Raw genomic sequence first — 19,472 nt, forward strand, 5'->3', positions numbered from 1 at the left:
GGTCGGAGTGTGGGCGGCGGGTGTTTGACGAGTAGGTACCCAAGGCAGGCTGCCATTGAGGGCACGTCAGGGCAAGACAGGCAGGGACGGCCTGTGTTTATTGAAGTGTGTTTCTTTTCTTGTGGTTTGTCCCTTCTTTTTCGGGTCGCAAAATTGGGATGATCACAGTGTGACAGTGTCTGAAGCGGCGGCTCATGGCTTGTGCGACTGGGCGAATGGCGACGGATGCAAATCATCTGCACGGTGTCCAGCGCCTGTGTGTCGCATCCAGCGGCGGGCTGACTGCTGACTGCTGCTGGGCTTGCCGCTGTTTCTTTTGCAGCGGCGCGAGCTGGAAGGCCAACGTCTTTCGTCTGATCCAATGAACCTGATGAGCAGCGTGTGCGGCGTCCCCACTCAGTGCAGCTGCAATTGGTGAAGGAGGGGCGCGTTCCTGCATAAATCCCTGCGCTAGACGAGGAGAGCCCCTGTTGCACCATGCGCGTGTATCGATTTTAGTGCAACGTTTGTAGGGAGTGCTCGGTCGTTGTGGCCAGTCAGCATGCGCCTGTGCCTGGGAGACTGGGGGATGAGGATCGATGGGATGGAGGAGCTGGATTTGCATTGGGATTGAGGATGGGATTGAGATTGAGAGGTTTGGGGGGGCGCAAACGTTGCAGACGCAGCAGTCTGTGTGCCGCCGCGCTGGTGCATCCCAATCTCAGCCGGAGTACCGTATTTAGTATTTTGAGTGGGATTACCGCCGCAACTCTGTCTGCAGGTAAGGTAGGTGGTAGGTAGGTGAGCTCAGCTGAGTTGAGATGATGCACCCAAAAGGCAAGACATATCGATAGACAGACGGCGACGAGCGAAGAGAGAGCAGAGAAAGGTGTGATGGGTGAGGAAAAAAGACGACAACGGCCCAGGGGAAAAAGTCGCGCCAGCCCCGGCTCATTTGCTGAAATTGCTTTTCATTCGCCCGTGTCCACAAAGCGGCCCCTCCAACCCCGGTCCGCCATCCCAAACTTGACAGGCACCACCCCCCCTTTAACCCCCCTTCGTCTGCTTCTTAGCGGTTCCCCCCAATCTTTGCTATTGAACTCCATTCGATGGTGGCAGTTTTCTGCCGTGCTACCACGGCGTCCACGGCTCTCTAGTGCAAGTGGAAGACCCATTGTCATCCTAGTCCAGGCAAGGGCCCAGGCTCGTCGTACCTTGCCTTACTCTGCGAAGGAAGAAAGCCCTTCCCTCGTCCTAGGCCCAGGTCCACGTCTGGGATCAATGTCAACCTGCGTCAAGGTCAATGGCCAGTCACCACCACGACAGCTTGCCAGGGCCCCCCTTCTCTCCCCTTCTCTTCCCCCCATGGCTTGTCAGGGTCAAGGTCAAGGTCAGGGTACCCAACGCCAACGAACCGTTGTTGCTGGCACTGGCTCTTGCTCTCTGCCTCAATCTCCTTGGGCCTCTCCCGCTGGCTCGTTTCGCTTCGCTTCGCTTGAAGGTTCCGGTGCTTTGCCCGTTCTCGCTTTCTGCTTGGTAGCCTCCTCAGGCTCCTCTCTCGACTCCTCTTGACCCTCCTCAGTCCCATCGACTCTCACCTGAACGCTCTTTTGCCTCTGGCACCCCCCAAAAGGGACCTACTCTCGTTTTCCCCTTCCCTCCCATCCTTTCCACATCGTCGGTCGTTACGCCAGTGACATCTTCCGGCTTTCCACATCCAAACAACTGCCTGCCAGCGGGCGAGTCACTCTTTTTTATCCTTCTGTTTGGATTGTGTGAATGGATCGGTGGAGTTAATCAACAACACGGTCAAACTCGAAAGTCGTTCTTTACCAACTTACGGATACATACCGCCCTGTCGCTCTTTTACCCCGAAACCCGCTCTCGCTTGTCGTCTTTGTTCGTTCCGAGGAGGATTGTACGATTCGATAATCGCATACAACGACCAGTTCCTTTGGTGTCGTTCAATTCATCGCCCTGTGCAACACCCCGACGCCCGTACCGATTCATCAACACGCCCTCCCGTTAGGCTATGCTGTTATAGACGCGATACCGGTTCAGAGAAGGAAGGAGAAACGCCCAAGGTCGACCGTCGACAAATCTACCGAGACGAACAGCTGCTAGTTGAGAGCTGTGTGACGAAATCATCCCCCCGAGTTGTTGAAACCACAATATCCCGATGGCAACTTTCAACGGCAATGGCTACGTAATGGGCTCCCGGATTCCCATCCGGGACGTCAACCCCGTGGCAACATCGCCAACTCCCGCCAAGGTCATTCAGATCGCCTCTCGTATCATCGGCGCGAGAGCAGAATGTACCGGATCCGCCAACCAGTGCGAGAAGCCTGTCGACCAGTCCGCTCTGACCTTGCCCATTGCCCTCGGAGTCTCGTAGGTTACATGTCTAGTTCACACGACGGGTGTAGGCTGACAGTCTGTAGAATTCCCATCGTTGGTGCTCTGTGCTTGCTATTCTACTTCCACCGAAGGAACCTGGCCAAGCAGAAGATCGAGGACGCAAATGACCCGAACCGTGGCTTGGATTTCGGACTGGGCGAGACCAGTTCCGATAAGGGCGGAAAACGCAAGAGCATGATGTTCCGCGAGAAGGGAATGGGCGTCGACACCAAGAAGCGTCAACTGTCCATGGACATGAACTTGTCCAGCCCCTACCTTCTTCCTCCCGGCCTGCAGAGCTCACGTGAGTCTCTGCACTCTCTCGCAAGAACTCTCCACAACGAGGCAGACCCGTACCGCCCCGTTGCTCAGTATGCCGGCAGTGATGTCGGCTCGATCCGATCTTTCAAGCCCAACGGCTCCGTTTACAGCCGCTCGACGAGCCAGAGACGCGACTCTAGCATGACCGGTCGCACCACCATGACCAACAGCACCCTGCCTCCGAGACAAAATTCTCTGCCCAAGCCCCCAGGTGTCACGGCCGACCCCTTTGCTACGCCCAAGTCCAGATCCGGATCTCCTGCCCCCGACGGTCTCACGCCCATCTCGCCAGTCATCGCTACGCCCACGTCTCCTGTCATCAGAAGCCCCCTCATTGCCGAGCCCATCATCCCCCAGATCGAGACTGTGCCTTACCCCGACGACAAGAACAACAGAGCATCACTTCCTCAGATTCCTGATCTTCCGGAACCCTCTCCTGCTCTTCTTAAGGGCCTTCCTACCAACCCGCGCCCTTCGGGAGCAAACCCTGCTGCCTCCGAGGCCCGGGCGGCGGACACCGCTCCTTCTGCGGCTGAATTACCTGGCAGTCCAAAGGCGGAGCAGGGCCAGGCCCCGGTCATCCCGGCTATTGGCCTTGGTCTGGAAGATATGAGCTTCCCCACTCCCTCTCACCGCTTGTCACCCCCTGCTGGCGGCTCCCTTCCCTCTAGCCCCCGGCCCCAGAAGGAGGCAGCTCCATCGACTCTTCCAGCCATCGTCCCCGAGGAAGCGAGTGTTTATAATGACCGTTACGACCAAAATGACTATGAGTATGAGGAAAGGGGTCGATCTCAACGCCGCTCTGTGGAGGTGAACGACTACCGCGAGTCTCGACAGCTTGGTATTCCGGTTCAAGACAACAAGAGACTGTCGGTCGGCTTCCGTCCCCTTCCGCCGGACGAGGTCATGGAGTCAGAAGATCCTGAAGAGCGTGCCAACAGAATCAGATCCTTCTACAAGGAGTACTTCGACCCCGACAACCCGGGCGCTGGTGGCCAACAGCCCCCGCCTCGCGGTCCTCCCATGGGCGGCCCCCGAGGCCGTGGCCCTCCCCCGGGACACCCTCAGTACTATGAGGATGTCGACCCGAGCTTCATGGGTGGCCCGGGAGGCGATGCCTACTTCGACCCCGACACGAACTCGTTCGTTATGCCCTACGCTCAGCCTGTCACTCGCCGTGCCATGACTCCGCCGCCGAACGCCTCCCGTTTCCGCGGCCCGCCCCCTCCCAGAGTCATGCACGGCTCGATGGGTGGACGCATGGCCAGCCCCGGTCCCGGCCCCAGAGGAAGAGGACCACCCCCGCCACGTGCCGGATCGGCGATGTCTAGCCGTCTTGGGCCCTCAAGACGAGGCTCTGACATGTCCAGCCAGTACACCACCAGACCCGGATCATCCGTGTCCAACCGGATGGGCCCGGTGCGGCAGAAGCCTAAGGGACCTCCCCCCGCCGATCTCAACACCCTACCCAACCCAGCTAAGCTCAGGGACGACACTTTCGCCATCATGAACCCTCTCGACTTCGCTCCTCCCGAAAGCTTTGCCGACCGCGCCCGTGGTCGATCCCAGAGCCCGGCAGGCGAGAGACGTCCCTACCTTCAGCCCAAGGTTGTCCACTCCCCATTGGTCAGCAGCTTCGAAGAGATGCCTGCCATGCCCAGCCCGTAAGTTTTCTCACTCATCTTCCTACACTTACATACTGACCAAGAATAGGCACTTGTTGAGGAAATCGGGAACCTTCACCGCTCTTGACTTTGCTCCTCCCCGTAAGTTCAAGGACGCCGACACGATGAGTGATGCCGGCAGTATTCGCAGCAACCGCAGCGGTATCTCTGCCGTCAACCAGGCCGCCATCCGCAGTGGTGCCGGTAGAGTCAGCCGTCTGCCTGGCGACACGGTCTTCACATCAGCGGCCCTCAATGACCAGCTGAAGCCGTCATGGGGTATGCACCGGTAAATGAAGCATAAAAGCAAAAGGCGTTTTGTTGTTCATATCATTACATTGTTTACCGCGTTTTGATACGGCAGCGCCGAATCTTACGGTCACGACTTTTCCGCATGCATATTCGCACATAAGGAATTCATATGCTATCATCCCATGTACATGAGTTCGCACACAGACGGTGGGGAGGCAGAGGATGAGGCGTCTGTCTCTCATCGGCCCTCGGACGGGTGCTGCATCATGGTGTTATTTCTTCTCGCATTTAGTAGCGACATACTGCTAATGTCTTTTTGTGCAACTACACCTTATTTCTGTTTCAACTGCGTGGAGTATTTGGGTCACGACAATATTATATTCTCCCCCCGTTGTTTCCTACGGAGGGCTTGCATATAGAAAACGGATTGGGAAGCGTTCCCGTCCAAACATCAGTTAGATGATGAATACTACAGAAAGTATACTGAGCACTGGTGCCTTTTTGTGACTGTGACCGAGCGGGGCGATGAGATTGAGGACTTAAGAGCCTCAGACCTAGTGAGTTGTGACTTCGCTTTCTAGCTTGGCGGGTTTGCAGTTTCTTAGAATTTGAGGCTCTAAGCATGTCACGCATCATTGACTTTGGCGATGGTTGAGAGCTTTCCGTCTCTTCTTGAAAGATTGCAGTAGATTGGTATCACAAAGTGGTAAAAAATAGAGCGGCAACATAGGAGATATTGAAACGGAATCTATCGCTTGCCTCGTCGAGGATCAAGCGCTTCTGCCCTCCTCTTGTCGCGGATTTCCCTGGTTCCAAGACTGCCGACGCCGCCCTCTGATCTTCGTTCCCAGCCGCCGAGTCTCACAACAAGGCAGGTGGCATTGTCGCCGTCATGCGAGACTTCGGTCGCGTAATCAACTACGTCTTTGGCGCCCTGCTCGGGTGTCCTGGCCTCCTTGATCACGTCGACAATCTCCTGGTCGCTGAGCGTGCCCGATATGCCATCGCTCATGAGCACCAGGAAAGAGTACTCCGCAGGGCCGATCTCGACGCGGGTGATTTCTGGCTCTGCCGATACGCCTATACGCTTGCTTCGCATATCTCCAAAAGACCGACTGTTGGCCAGGCCCATGATCCGCTCCTCCCCAAAGCTATCCCCCGACACCATGGAGCCAGCTGGAGCATAGCGCCGCAGACGACGACTTTCTGTGGGTGTTGTGGGGTGATGGTCTGATGTCAGCGGTTGCGCGAGGCCGGTAGTGGTCTGACACAACAGGATCCGCGTGTCGCCCACGTGAGCGACAACCAAGGTGGACTGAGCATTTGGATGCCAAAATGGTGCCGGAGTGGGCGTTGAGATGAGAGCTACCGACGCGGTCGACCCTCCCTTGAAGCGCGACAAGCCCCCGATGCCGTGTCCCGAAGGTGGTATATGCGGTGCCCCGAGTATCTCGTCGTTGTTAAGGGGTGAGTCTCCAACGCGCGGGTCGTCAGGGTCCGGCTTGCGGGCTTGGGCAGATATAAAGTCCAAGTCTGCCCTGAGGAAAGCATACATGAGAACCGATTCTACCGTGATGGGAGGACCGTCTCCATCGGTCTCTTCCCCCTCTTCAGGTTGTTTGAAGAATTCGGGTGTGAAACGCCGGAAGTATCCCCCAACGGCCTGCCTGTATTGCTCTACAAGGTCATGCTCCATTTTCACGGCCTTTGGCAAGTCTTCCACTTTGGCTGATACGGGGCTTACACCTTTCAGAGGTTCCTTACGCTCGGGATTCGTTACGACACCGTGGGCGTCTTCCTCGGGAACCCGCATCTTCTGCCGGACCTCCTGTTCCGACTTCATGTCCAGCTCTTCAGGCCTGTGAACCTCTTCTTCATCTTTTCGCCCTGTCTCATGTCTAGGGCTTCTTCTCAGGGAACTTTGAAGGCCGAACTCTGCGGAGGCTTGCTCAATATAGCCGTGCAGCTCGTCTCGCAAGAATTCGGCGCACTGGGATCCGCCGTGGCCATCGAAGACGCCAAAGTAGAAGACCTGAGGGTCGCCGAGTGCGCTATCAGCTGAGGTAGCCTCATCAGGTTTCTGTATGGGCCTTCTCTGAAGACTAATTGGTCCTCTCTTGGCAAATGCTGGCACGCTTATTGTGCCAGCTTGGTTTGTGTCTTCGTTGTATGGCCGCTGGCCTCTAGACGAGAAGACCCCAAAGTGATGCTTGGCACGTCGCAAAGGAATTCGAACGACTGTCAGATCCCGGCTGGGCATGTTGAGCGCCGCAGCAGCGGGAGCAGAGCCGGGCTTCTGCACATGGGGAGTGGATGCATCGCGGGGCAGCTTATGTCCAGGTCCAGACGATCGAGAGTCAGGGTGCATCGACGAGGATGGAAGGTGGGTGACGAAATAGTTGTGGAAGCATCGTCGGTCTCCGGGGCTCGGGAGTCGTTGGGTCAGGATTCGAATAGCTCCATGGCGTTGAGCAATTCGTCGCGCGTGGCAGCGTACTAGAGCTGGCATTGTATTAGGGAATAGGGAGGATTCGGTCAAGGAAGTCAGGAGCGTCACCGGCACTGCAGTAGCTCAAGTAGGACGACCTTGCTACTTGCAGAAGCCATGGACTTCCGACTCTTCAGGCTGAGGAGCGAGAAGGAGGGCGTGGTCGGTTTCGGGCAGGATCTCGGCGCAGCTTCGGTAGGATGATGCAAAAGAGGGGTGAGAATGTCAGTGACAGAGTCGGCGACGTCGAGGCATTGAGCTCTTGCAGTGCTGTCGCTACCTGGACAAGAGCGGGTGTCGAGCACAAAGAGAATGGAAATGGTCGAAGGGGGAAGCCGTCAATGGTTGCGTGTTTGATTTTGTTGGCGTTCTCGGTTTAGACGGGGTAAGAGATGTTGGATTGGGTTTGGCCAAGGCGAAGGTATGGTTTGCCCTCGGTTGTCGAATCATGGATGGACCCAGCGACGTAATAAGGTGAAGACAAGGCCTGGAAAGGAAGGACGGGAGCCGTGGAGGTGGAGGTTCCCTTTCCGCGTCCCGGGCGGCCTTACCAGGTAGGTAGGTTACCACGCCGGGTGTCACTCCCCAAGCTGCAGCCAATTCCGCACTCTGAAGCGCGCCCTGGGAATGCGGGTAAATGATGGAACCAAGACCCCTCTTAGGCTCTTGTGCAGCTGCCATCTGCTAATATGGACCTGCTTGCTTCGCGGGTTGCATCACAGTGCGTGCTCGAGTCTTATCTAATCATCGCAATTTCCGCGTACAGTTTGTAAACCGGCCTCATTTAGGAGCACTGTGTGGCCCACTATAGTGACATTACCGTGCTGCCTTGCAGAGCAAGGCACCAGAGGCGACGATGACCGGCCTAGGCAAGTCATGTCCCCTCTCCCCCGCCAGCAACAGGCCCTCACTCTTCTTCCCTCCTCTGATCAACGATCCAGTTGCAAGCTTGTGTCTGGAAACCCTAAAATGGCCATCTGCCTCTGGCCTCTACATGTCGAATCCTGAGTCTCGGCAGAAAGTTACTCCCGTCCTTGCTGCGCCGTCTTACGATGGAAGACTCGGCGCCAGTTCAGGATGACACATCGGATCCGTCATCGGGTGATGCCCCCGTCGTCCTCATAGCCGACGATGGAGACATCGTGCTGGACGTTACATTCGAGACATCCAAAGAGACCCTCGCCGCCGCTCGGAAGACTTGGCAAGCTGCCACGAAGAAGTTTGGCGCCCCACGTATTCCTCAGCCCAACCTGAGTCCGAGCATCAAAGTCGCTTATCGCGTCAAGCTTGCCGTCTTGAAGAAGCATTCGCGCTACTTTGCCAACCTTCTCGGAAACAAGCAGTTTGCCGAGGCCAGTAAAGTCGACGAGACTCTGGCTCGCCTGGTGTCCGAGAAACTCAAACTAGCTGAGGTGGACTCCAGAGACTTGCCCTGGATCTCCATTGTGGACGATGATGAGGCTACCCGCTCTACTGGCCGTGAAAAGGTCTTTGAGGACTTGATGAGAATCATGCATGGGAACCAAATACAATCCACCTCCGTCAATATGCTTCATGTGACTACTCTAGCCATTCTGGCGGATCGGTTTGATTGTCGAACCGTAGTCTCGAGATACCTTAGTATCGACTTGAAGTTCAAATGGCCTCTGACAAGTGCCAAACCTGCTCGAGCCGGTACTGTCAAGAAGACTCTTGATGTTGAAAACGTACTCCGGCAAAAGATCTTGGTTGCCTGGCTCTTGGAGCAGCCTCCAAGGCTTCACAACTACACGAGAGAACTCATCCTGCGCGGCTCCGTCCGTTGGAGCAATCTGGCCGTTGAGGAGCCTAGCCGCACAGAGCTGTGGTGGAATCTGCCCGACGACCTGGAGCGTAAGTTCATACCGCTGTCCACATCAGCCATGTGCCGATGAACTAAACTTGTCCAGGAGAACTGCAATACCGCCGAGAATGTGTGCTGAACACCATCGCGTCGATACAGCGTCACTTCCTCGGACTCTACTCTTCCCGAGAGAGACAATGCAAACTCGGCTATGACTCGAGTTCAGCATGCGACTCCTTCCAACTCGGCCAAATGCTCAAATTCTTCACCGGCAAAGAGTTGATGGGCGTCGTCGACTTTGGGCCCAGCTCTCTCGATAACATCCCAGATGCATCGGTAATCGATATTGAGGAGATACTGGCAACTCTGAAGCAGGTCCCGAGCTACCAGATTGACAAGCACCATACCAACTGTGGTATTCGAACTCGCCTGGAGCCTATTCTGGAATACATCAGATCGATGCTGTCTTCAACGGTCCTCTCCATCTCACAGGTCGAGTGGAAGGACAGCCGTATGTCTGCCACGTGGATTCCCGCTGATGAGAGCTTGGGGCGAGATAGGGAAGAAAAAGGGTTTGAGTTCACTCGGGGGTTGGCAAGTGACCAACGACTGCGGTATGAGGGCAACATGTACGCTGATAAGATAGCACGCAAGCTATTCACCGCCGATAAGTGGGATTGGACACCTGAGTACTAGCGAATTCGTCCATCAGTCAATTGACAGAGCCGTATTACGCGTCTAGCAGTACGTGGCATGTGCCTAGACTATCCTAAGGCAAACACGATATCTACAGGTTAACTTGCCGGGGCCTCAACAGCCGATAGCGCAACTCTGGTGGCCATCGTGACATTACTGGTTGGTCGTCATCACGAGGAAGCTGTAACTGTCTTCGTGGTAGGAGGCCCCTTTTCCTTGTCCGAAGCCTTGTCGGAGACTCTGTCGTCAGACTGGGCATCACTACCGCTGCCGACAACACCGTTCTGCGCTGTCTTTGGCTTCATGAATGGCCAGTGTCCTTGGAGCTCGTGGAACCTCATGACGAAGAAGCCAGCCATGACGAAGATCCAGTACACGTTGTAGGCAATGACCGAGCCATAGGTTGCGGAGTTGGTCCATCCCAGAATGGCGTTGAATATTCCCCAGCCACCGCCTCCGTTGAGTTCAGGGCTGCAGCACTTTTTCCGACTGTTAGTATGCCACGAAGCCACATTCATTGGGGTCGAGAACTCACGTTAACGTGCCACACGCTCTTATCGATGTCGTAAGAGCCCGGTCCGTTCCCAAGCTCCGCAGCGTCGCCGCCGACGACGTTGTTCCACGCTTGCTGTTCAAAGTTTGAAACTGCCCTGGTGAAGAGGCCTGCGGCGACGAGGTAGAGAAGGCAAGTAGATATGACGAGGAAAACCTGCAGCTTCGCGGTCGATCCACCCCTATTCGCGGTGTCAGCGACCTCACAGGAGGGTTCGTCGGTGCTGGACAGAACTTACTTGTACAGAAGATAACCGACCAAGGCGCCGACGATCAACCCGATGACCACAGGAAGCGGCACGGCGGTCGCGGGGGCCGAGAAGGAGACGCCTGCGACGAACACGATGGCCTCGATGCCCTCTCGGAGCACGGTAATGAACGGGAGGACAAACATGGCGTACTTTTCGATGAAGTGCTTGAACCACCCCTTCTTTGCGCCGGTCTTGACGGGGGCTTCCATGGCCTTGGCGAGCTTGACTCGCCACTTCTCCTGCATCTTTCCGATGCGGAGCAGGGCGGCTCCCATGATTGTGATGATGACGGCGGCGAAGATGGAGAAGGCTCCTTCGTAGTAGTTCTCATGGGCTTCCCAGCTGTTACGGCCGAGCTTGTAGAAGACGCCGATAAGGGCGCCCGCGGCGACCAGGCATATCAGAAAACCTATGCCCGTGCCAAGCCATACCTGCGGCGGCACAATGAGAAGAAGGTCGAGCAGGGGGGTGGTGTCGGCGTTTCCTTACCTGTCGGCGTAGAGACTTGTAAACGGCGACATCTCTGTGAGGGCCGTCGAGTGTTTGCTTCAGGAACGCAAGTAAGACGGAAACAATGATGACGGTCTCGAGACTTTCTCGGAACACGACGAGGAAGACGGGGACGGAGAAGACGTCGACAGTCATCTTGGCATGGATGGATAGAAACGAGGAATCAACATTCAAGCGTGGCCAGGAGAACGGAAAGGAGTTTGGGTAGGGTAATAACCAGTCTTTGACGGCAAAGACCTGATTGATCTGATAAAAATCAATCTGATAATGGTTAGATCAAGCTGGCTGTGTGTGTGGGGGGGGCAAGGCCTTGGGACGGGCTACCACGGAGGCAAAGGAGCAGAGGCGAGGGCCGAAGGCGGAACGCTAGCTTGTCTCCAGGGCAAATGAAAGACGCCAGGCATATCTCGATAATCATCAGACCATGTCCCGGCGTGAAATGTTTGACGGGCACAGGCTTTGACCAGCTTGTGACCGGACTGCAAAGTGACCTGCGGTGCACATGAGCCGAGCAGGCAAGATGAGGCGAGGTGGGATGGGACAAAATGCTGGTGCAAGTGTCACAGAATCTTTGGGGGAAGCAGAGCCAATTGGCCTGCCCTCTGATTTCAAGGTCGAATGGGTTACATTCCACCGGGCCCTTTTTCGCATGACAAGCTTTTTGGTCTCGGTTTAGTACCATCGGCTCCTGTTGCTCACGTTGGAGGTCGAACTGGCGGACGGTAAGTGCTACATCCCTACCTTGGACCCGTCTCGCCTTGCCTAGCGTGCCCAGGTTGGGGTCTCCGACAGCCAAGGGTCCTCGAGGCACTTATGTCGCTGTAATATTATATGGAAGGCTTTTTGAAAGTTTGAGAGCGCAGAGTCGTGCTGCTGAAAAGCACTGCACGGACACAGCAGGCTTGCTTGGAACATCAAGCGTACTGATGAGACTGTCATCGGCTGGGTCAGGTCTTGTCCGCCTGTGAACATTGCTTGACAGATGCCAGGACATTCCTGATCTTCGAAAAGAGATGGAAGCCACACATCGGCAAACGGCACTTGGTCTTTCAGCCACTGTCCGCAGGGCAAGGAAATGGCGGCGCACTTGGAGGTTGATGTGGCAGGCTAAGAGATGAAAAACGCAACAAGTCAGCTTCATCTCGGAACTAGCCAGCGGTAGCCACCTACAAACATCGAGCCACATCTTGTCAGCCCCTTCATTACTCGCAAACAAATTAGCTAGCCCGAGACGACGATGGCGGAGTCCCATCTTGATCATCCCCATCGGTGCCGATCCGTCACCTGAGAGGTTGACAGTTGGATGCGCTTTACGCCTCTCCCACCGGCGGGCGCTCCTTTCTTCGCAAGCTCTGAGACCAAGCCAACGACACCCTCTTTGAAGACGACAGGAGCGCACGAGATTGGCTTCCTCGAGGGATTGAGAAGCATGCGCCAGCTGCAGCCCGTGTGCCGTTCATCCAGAGTTGGCGTCGACCAACTCGCCCGCGCTGGGAGAAGCTAGTCAGAGGTAAGAGAGCAGCAGCACCGGTGGAATGGAAACGGACCCCATCGCCGCCCACCCTCAGGGACCCTTTGGCGGCAGCCCTGGGCTGGTTTAGCGTGGAGAGACAAGCTTTTTCTCGGCTGTAGGGGCCCCAGCTAGCTGATCTTCATTGCAGCAACAACCTTGCCAACCCTGCGATTTTCGACAACTGGGACCATGCCGACTTTCCGGCGGGCCAATCGCTCGAATACGGGCGCTTCGCTTGCGTCGTTTTGGTATTCCGGTCATTAGCGAGGAATCAACATCAAAGGCAACAAGGCAGGTGGCCAGATGCTAAGGTGGTTTCCGGACTAGTGAGGTGGGTGGGTGGCAGCAAGAGGGAAAATGTCTCGTAGCATCTGATAAGATTTGTCTTACACTAACGACAAGCCCCTCGTTCTCTGCCGGTCTAGGACATGGAACAGCTTGTGTCGGGGGCATATTGGGAGATCAGATTGATAAGATGCTTCGGTGGCCAGGAGGGAGGTCACCCTGGCCAGCAATGGTCGCCACGAGTTGCCGTTTGGTCCAGTCCAGACAAAACCTGCTGAGGTTCATTTCCTTCGCCATCCTCGCCCTCCTCTCTGGTAGTCAGTTATACGTGCCGTCGCTCCTCCTGTCTTTCACTCAGGACAAAAGGACAGACGAAGCAGAGGCCTCTTCCTGAACCAAAGGCGACTCTTGGAATTTGACTTTTGCCATTGGTTTTGACCGTCATGGACTTCACGGCAAGAGCATGCAGATTCGGCCTGCTGGCTGCATTACTGCTGCAGCCAGCCACTGCGGCAACCGTCTCTCACGACTTCAACATTGGCTGGGTGACCGCGAACCCAGACGGCGCTTTTGCCCGTCCAGTCATTGGAATCAATGGGCAATGGCCGATTCCGCGGATCGATGCGAACGTGGGGGATACCATTCTCATTAACGTCCAGAACAACCTGGGTAACCAATCGACTTCCCTCCACTTCCATGGCTTGTTTATGAACGGAACGACGCATATGGACGGACCTTCACAAGTCAGCCAATGTGCCATACCACCAGGCTCGTCGTTCACATATAACTTCACTGTAGGCGGCCTCCTCGATTGCGAAGATCAAGTTTGAACGCCCCGTTGACTCTCTACAGATTCAGCAGCCTGGCACCTACTGGTATCACTCACACACCCAGTCTCAGTACCCCGACGGCCTGAGGGGCCCGGTCGTCATCCACGATCCCGACTCCCCATTCAAGGGTCAGTACGATGAGGAGGTCGTCGTGACGCTCTCCGACTGGTACCATGACCAAATGGCCGATCTCATCCCTCCCTTCATGAGTAAGGGAAACCCGACAGGCGCCGAACCCGTTCCTCAAGCAGCCCTCATGAACGATACCCAGAACCTCACGGTCGCCGTCCAACCCGGGAAGACGTATCTCTTCCGAATGGTCAATATGGCAGCGTTCGCAGGCCAGTATGTCTGGATCGAGGGTCACAACATCTCCATCGTCGAGGTCGACGGCGTGTACACGGAGCCGGCGGACGCAAGCATGATTTACCTCGCCGCCGCACAGCGCTGCAGCTTCCTCGTCAAGACTCTGAACGATACCAGCTCCAACTTTGCCATCGTTGGTAGCATGGACACGGTATGAATCTCCAAGACGCCCCCCCCTGTCTGGGTTCTCGACTGACCAATGTAGTCCCTGTTCGACACCCTCCCGCCGGACCTCAACTACAACGTCACGGGATGGCTCGTCTACGATTCATCCAAGCCGATGAACCAGGCTGCGACACTCGACAGCTTTGCGCCCTTCGACGACATGACCCTTGTTCCCTACGATAAGCAACCCTTGCTCACCTCGCCTTCGCAGACCGTCGGGTTGGACGTAATCATGGACAACCTAGGCGACGGCGCAAACTACGCCTTCTTTAATGATATCACTTACAAGGCCCCCAAAGTACCCACGCTTTACACGGCTCTCTCGGCGGGAGGCAACGCAACAAACCCGCAGGTCTACGGAACATATACACACAGCTTCGTCCTCGAGCGCGACGAGGTCGTGCAAATCATCGTCAATAACCTCGACCCTGGCCGCCATCCCTTCCATCTCCACGGCCACAACTTCCAGGCCCTCTACCGCGCGCCCGAGGAAGGCGGGACGTTTGAAAATGCGAACGTCTCAGAGGCGGACTTCCCAAAGACCCCCATGCGGAGAGATACCCTCGTCGTCTGGCCCAATGGCAACATCGTGCTCCGCTTCAAGGCCAACAACCCCGGCGTCTGGCTCTTCCATTGCCATATTGAATGGCATGTCACTTCTGGCCTGATGGCAACGTTCGTTGAGGCACCACTTGACCTGCAAAAGAGCCTCACAATCCCCCAGAACCACAAGGATGCATGTGCTGCGGGCAACGTGCCCATCACCGGCAACGCGGCGGCGAACACCCTGGACTATCTCGACCTGTCCGGCCAGAACACCCCGCCAGCGCGTCTCCCAGACGGGTGCGTACTCCCGGATCCCATCTCCACTGCTCCATATATGCTGACTTGTCATGACTAGATTCACCGCTCGTGGTATTGTTGCCCTTGTTTTCAGCTGCATCACTGGCATCCTCGGCGTCCTTGTGGTGGCGTGGTACGGCCTGGCGAAGACGAACGACGGACCCTCCGGGGCGGGGTATGCGGCACCAACGACCGGAGCGGCGTCCGGAGCGGGGCATGTCAGCGAGGACCAGCATCAAAAGGAGCCGATTATTGTCGGAGCCGGGTCTGGGAGTTCAGGAATTGCACGTACCTGACCGTCGCAGTGAACCTGGTGGGCATGTGGTGTTATTATTAGAATGTAAGCGACCCGGTGATTGGGTTTATACCCAAGACGCTGCCTTAGATCACGGATGCTCAACCGAGATGAGGCGTGACCACAATAATAGGCGAAGATCCATTTGTAGATAATCCTGGCATCCCAAAATGTTGCCGTCAGTCGAGTGTTCACTTGCAGAACCACTGTAGTTTACAACATAGCAGTACGGAGAAGCACCATGAACGAGTAAAACTTCAATTAATCTACTATTGGATGAAAATTCAAAGGGAAAAATGATAGACTCCAGACTCCTGGGTTCGACATTTTTGTCGATTGTGGTCCCTCCCCCTTGTCATCGGCCGTGACCGGCCAGCCATGCTAGATGGCGCTTTGTTTCATTAAATATCACACACGAGAATCAGTCAATCGCTCTCACGTGGTCCTACATGCGCCCACATGTCCTTCTACGACGCAAATATACCTGCAGCGGCTCTGCTCCTTTGGATCTTCGGAAAACTCGATAGTAACCTGGCTGCTCTCGCCAGACCCTCTCATGTCTCCAACCTAGTTCAGCTCGCCCAATCACATCGCATGAAGGCGGATGTGTGTATTGGGCAGATTCTGTCGGGCAACTCATCTCGACGCAGCCTGTGAGGGCGTCATGATGTCGTTGGCGTTGCGCACAACCCGCGTGCTCCCTTAGGTGCTCTTCACCTTCCTTGGAAGACCCTGCGCCCGCCTCATTGCGAGATCGCCCTCGGCAAGCCACTTGCTCGCCTTGACGATTTGCACAACATTGATGAACTGCTTCATGGCCATGATGGGAAAGCTGACGCCAGTAAGGACCCACGGCCAGAAAGAGTCCATCTTGTTTGCGCGGGCCATCTCGAGAGCGGCGGCGCTGTAAGGATTCGGGAAGATCTGGCTAAGCAGAGAAGTGTTGACCTGCGCACCAGCCTGGATCTGAGCGGCGTCGGAGTTCGATACAGAGTTGAGCAGAGACGGCGAGAGGAGCGGGGAGGAGAAGGAGAGGAGGTAGAGCGCAATGAAGAAGAGCTCATTGGCGGCACAGAAAACAAACAAGACGGTCTGCAAACAAGTCAGTCAGATGGTGTCGGAGAATCAGAAATCGACAAAGACTCACCTTGTTGGTGTAGTACAGGTTCAGGAGCCAACTGCGACTCTTGTCGACATTCTTGTGACTGGTATCGGAGCCTCCCATGGTCAGGGTGGCGTACATATGAATGTAGTGGCTAGAGAAGTCGAGCGAGAGGAGCATTTGGAAAACAATGGTCCATCGGGGGAACGCGCAAGACAGGAAAACCAGCAAGCACGAAGTGGTGCACCTATCAGTGACCATGTCGAGGACGGCACCGAAACGCGTCGACTGCTCGAAAGCGCGCGCGGCGTAACCGTCGAGGGCATCCAGAAGGCAGGACACGCTGTATAGCAGGGAGCATGTTCGTGGGTGGAGGGGCATGTAGTAGAGAGAGGCAATGGCGAGGACAATGCGCGAGTAGCCTGTGATGAAACACGAGTTAGCAACGTCATGGTGATAAGCTTGGGAGCTCGCTGGGCAGCCATACCGATGATGTTGGGCCAGAATAGGAAAATGTTCTCCTTGGGACCACTCTCCGAGGGTTCCGTTCTGGTAGCGCCATTGCCATTTCCGTTCATCGTGACCTGTTCGGTTGGCTCTTCGACTGCGACTTTTGGGGGTTCGGCGGCAGCGGCCGCGGCCTGGGCGGCCTGGCGCCTCGTCTGTCGGACGGACATGGTGATGTGGCGGACTAGAAGCTGTAATGCAGCAGGTTGAAGAAGATGAGCTGTCCACAAACGGGGTGTGAAGAGGTTTTAAGCGGCGTGGATGAGGCGACCGAAGCAGCCGGTGTTGCAGTGGAGGTTGCACGGATGGAAGATAAGTGGTTCCGGCAACAGGATTCGTAAGGAAGATATGCAGATGGATCGCAGATGGGTCTGACTTGCTCGGCAAGGATCTTGAGGATCTTAATTAGGGTAAGGAGGACCTGTCTGCGTCGAGTTTGGCAGAATCGAGGCGACTCGAGGAGGGGAAGGGAGGAAGTCTAAGGTCGAAGGGAGGCGACGGGTGTGGAGCTGTTGGATGCAAGATGGAGAGAAAGGAGCGTGAGCGTGAGCGTGAGCGTGAGCGTGAGGTGCAGGTTGCAGGAGGTCAAGGACAGTCAGTCAGTCGCAGCGATGGAGGGCACCAAAAAAAAAAAAAAAAGAAGAGAAGTGGAAGCCGCTGATGTGGAATTCTTCGGACGGCACGGAGGGTTCGCCCAGCTCTGTGCTGACCATGCCTTATTAGCTGACCTGACAATTCTCTTACTCTGCACCTCACTTCAGGTTTGACTGGTCGATAATTTACTATCGAGCTTGGCTCCTCCACGGGCTACGTAAGGCGCCAGGTAAGGCAGGCAAGGTGTCTCATCTGCTTCCACCTCTGCGCTCCCAGGTGCGATGGAGACCATGGGTAAGTACCTACCTACTTTGGGTGCCTTGTCCCGTCTTGCCTTGGCTGGTAACGCACCCTCCACTGCCGCTGCAAAGAGCTACCAGGTACAAAGTCCGTAGGATGAGGTAGGTACCTCACCTTTTTCACATGTATCCGGATCTGCAGAGAGAGCCCACCCAAGCTCGCGCGTCTTCCAGCGCGCCCGCCTCGACACCACCTGCCTGGCAGGCTCGACCTACCCTTTTGTGCCCCTTTGCCGGCCCAGCTGGCGGGTCATTGGATAAGCACGGATAAGAAATGGATAAGACACTCAAGAAAACCAGCTAGTCCTTAGCACGCTTACCTCAGCAAGCGACCCACAAATTAGCGAGAGCCGTGCGTCAAGTCCGAACCAGCAGAGATAGAGGCGCCTTATCGGGCAAGCAACAGTCGTCTTGCATTCGTCAGTGACATATCGCGAGCTGCTCACCTATCTACCGTGCTACCTATCAATATAGCCATAATGAGTTAGACCCGCTTTCTCTCTACCCGGGCATGACACTGTCGGTTGTCGCGTGAGTCGTCGTGGGCCGAAGAAGGCCAAATCTGGTCTTCATGGCTTGGGCTTGCTCTCCCAGTCTACACATTGCCTTCCCACGGCTTCCTTCAAACAGATTGATGCGACACCAACAGTACTGAGTTTTGGAGTGGGATGCCGCAAAGCAGCGCCAAGAGACACCTGCATGTCTTGGATTATTCTATCTAGACTACCGCTCATCTTCTCCAGATAGACGCCCACTTTGGTGCTCATCGAGGCCGTCATTCTCGCAACTTATTCCCTGTTAGCCCAACACAACAGATGAAGGTGGCCGCCTTCCTTATCTCCAACACCAGCTCCTAGCACGATAACCAACATCCAGAGATCCAGCCCGCCGCCCTCCGCTCTCCGCCCTCACCACCCAGCCAGCAGCATGCCTGCTCGTCTTCATCGCCTTCCCCGCACTCTGAATTCCCAACGCTTCACCTGTAGTGGCTGGCTACTGGGTCACTGCCAACAACAGCAGCAACATGGACATGCATCGTTGTGCAATGAAACCAGCGCACGAGCAGAAGCGTTGATGCTGAGGTCTGGTGGTCGCGCACGAGACTGGCTCTCTGCAGCTTTGGCTTTCTCCCATCATCGCATGCCAGCCGTCAATCATTGATGTCAGTTTCGGCCCCCAATGGAAATGCACACAACAGGTAATTGACATGGCATCACTCACGGCTGGCTGGCTGCCGGGACACGAGGAGGGACCGTGTGTTCGCCCGGCCCCCCTCCCCAGGAAATCAGCAACCGGAACCGAAGCGATCTCGGACTTGCAATCTGGAAGACAGCCACAGCACATGGCCTTTTTGGACGAGCCTCACCCACCTCACGGCCGAGTGCTCAGCCCATGGCCGGACACCGACCTGGACCTGGGTCGCATTGTCGGGTGGCGGGCCCGGCGTCGTCAATCGCGTTTTCCTGAGTAAGAAAAGCGCCCACCGGCCTCTCTATTCGACACACCCGGAACAACACTAGAACTCGCCGGACTCCCTGTTCCGTTCTGGCTTCTCGTCCCGACTGGCACTCGGCTTCTAGGGCTTGCTTGGCCTGCATTCCATGCAGCTGCCGCCACTAACACATTAGACTTCCATTCCTCCCTCTCCTGCTGCTTGTCCCTTCCCTTCCCTTGGTTGCCGCCGGCACGAGACGTTGAAAGTGCGATGTGGGATGTGGGACGGCACAAGGCTAATGGCAGT

General features: G+C 56.0%; 6 protein-coding genes across 6 annotated transcripts; 3 read left to right on the forward strand and 3 right to left on the reverse strand.

The window, feature by feature from the left end:
* Window positions 1–2,158: 2,158 nt before the first annotated feature.
* Window positions 2,159–4,654, forward strand: CGCS363_v002851 (uncharacterized protein; the record flags this gene model as incomplete). Its single annotated transcript, XM_036634700.1, has 3 exons — window positions 2,159–2,370; window positions 2,421–4,361; window positions 4,411–4,654. The coding sequence occupies 3 exons, from the start codon at window positions 2,159–2,161 to the stop codon at window positions 4,652–4,654; spliced, it is 2,397 nt and encodes a 798-aa protein (XP_036500444.1).
* Window positions 4,655–5,361: 707 nt separating this feature from the next.
* On the reverse strand, window positions 5,362–6,981 carry CGCS363_v002852 (Protein phosphatase 2C-like protein 4; the record flags this gene model as incomplete). Its single annotated transcript, XM_036634701.1, has 1 exon — window positions 5,362–6,981. One exon carries the CDS (start codon window positions 6,979–6,981, stop codon window positions 5,362–5,364), a length of 1,620 nt encoding a protein of 539 aa, XP_036500443.1.
* Window positions 6,982–8,153: 1,172 nt separating this feature from the next.
* Window positions 8,154–9,619, forward strand: CGCS363_v002853 (uncharacterized protein; the record flags this gene model as incomplete). Its single annotated transcript, XM_036634702.1, has 2 exons — window positions 8,154–8,973; window positions 9,030–9,619. The coding sequence occupies 2 exons, from the start codon at window positions 8,154–8,156 to the stop codon at window positions 9,617–9,619; spliced, it is 1,410 nt and encodes a 469-aa protein (XP_036500442.1).
* A 170-nt stretch (window positions 9,620–9,789) lies between these two features.
* On the reverse strand, window positions 9,790–11,067 carry ftrA-2 (High affinity iron permease ftrA; the record flags this gene model as incomplete). Its single annotated transcript, XM_036634703.1, has 4 exons — window positions 9,790–10,098; window positions 10,155–10,353; window positions 10,411–10,853; window positions 10,912–11,067. The coding sequence occupies 4 exons, from the start codon at window positions 11,065–11,067 to the stop codon at window positions 9,790–9,792; spliced, it is 1,107 nt and encodes a 368-aa protein (XP_036500448.1).
* Window positions 11,068–13,173: 2,106 nt separating this feature from the next.
* FET3 (Iron transport multicopper oxidase FET3) lies at window positions 13,174–15,242 on the forward strand (the record flags this gene model as incomplete). The annotated part of the gene is made up of 5 exons (XM_036634704.1): window positions 13,174–13,473; window positions 13,529–14,077; window positions 14,132–14,934; window positions 14,993–15,188; window positions 15,240–15,242. 5 exons carry the CDS (start codon window positions 13,174–13,176, stop codon window positions 15,240–15,242), a joined length of 1,851 nt encoding a protein of 616 aa, XP_036500447.1.
* A 689-nt stretch (window positions 15,243–15,931) lies between these two features.
* On the reverse strand, window positions 15,932–17,008 carry pis1 (CDP-diacylglycerol--inositol 3-phosphatidyltransferase; the record flags this gene model as incomplete). Its single annotated transcript, XM_036634705.1, has 3 exons — window positions 15,932–16,321; window positions 16,377–16,753; window positions 16,819–17,008. The coding sequence occupies 3 exons, from the start codon at window positions 17,006–17,008 to the stop codon at window positions 15,932–15,934; spliced, it is 957 nt and encodes a 318-aa protein (XP_036499977.1).
* Between the last annotated feature and the right edge of the window lie 2,464 nt (window positions 17,009–19,472).

This window comes from Colletotrichum siamense, assembly GCF_013390195.1.
Source record: "Colletotrichum siamense strain Cg363 chromosome Unknown KSG_Cg363_contig02, whole genome shotgun sequence".
In the NCBI taxonomy this organism is placed as follows: Eukaryota; Fungi; Ascomycota; class Sordariomycetes; order Glomerellales; family Glomerellaceae; genus Colletotrichum; species Colletotrichum siamense.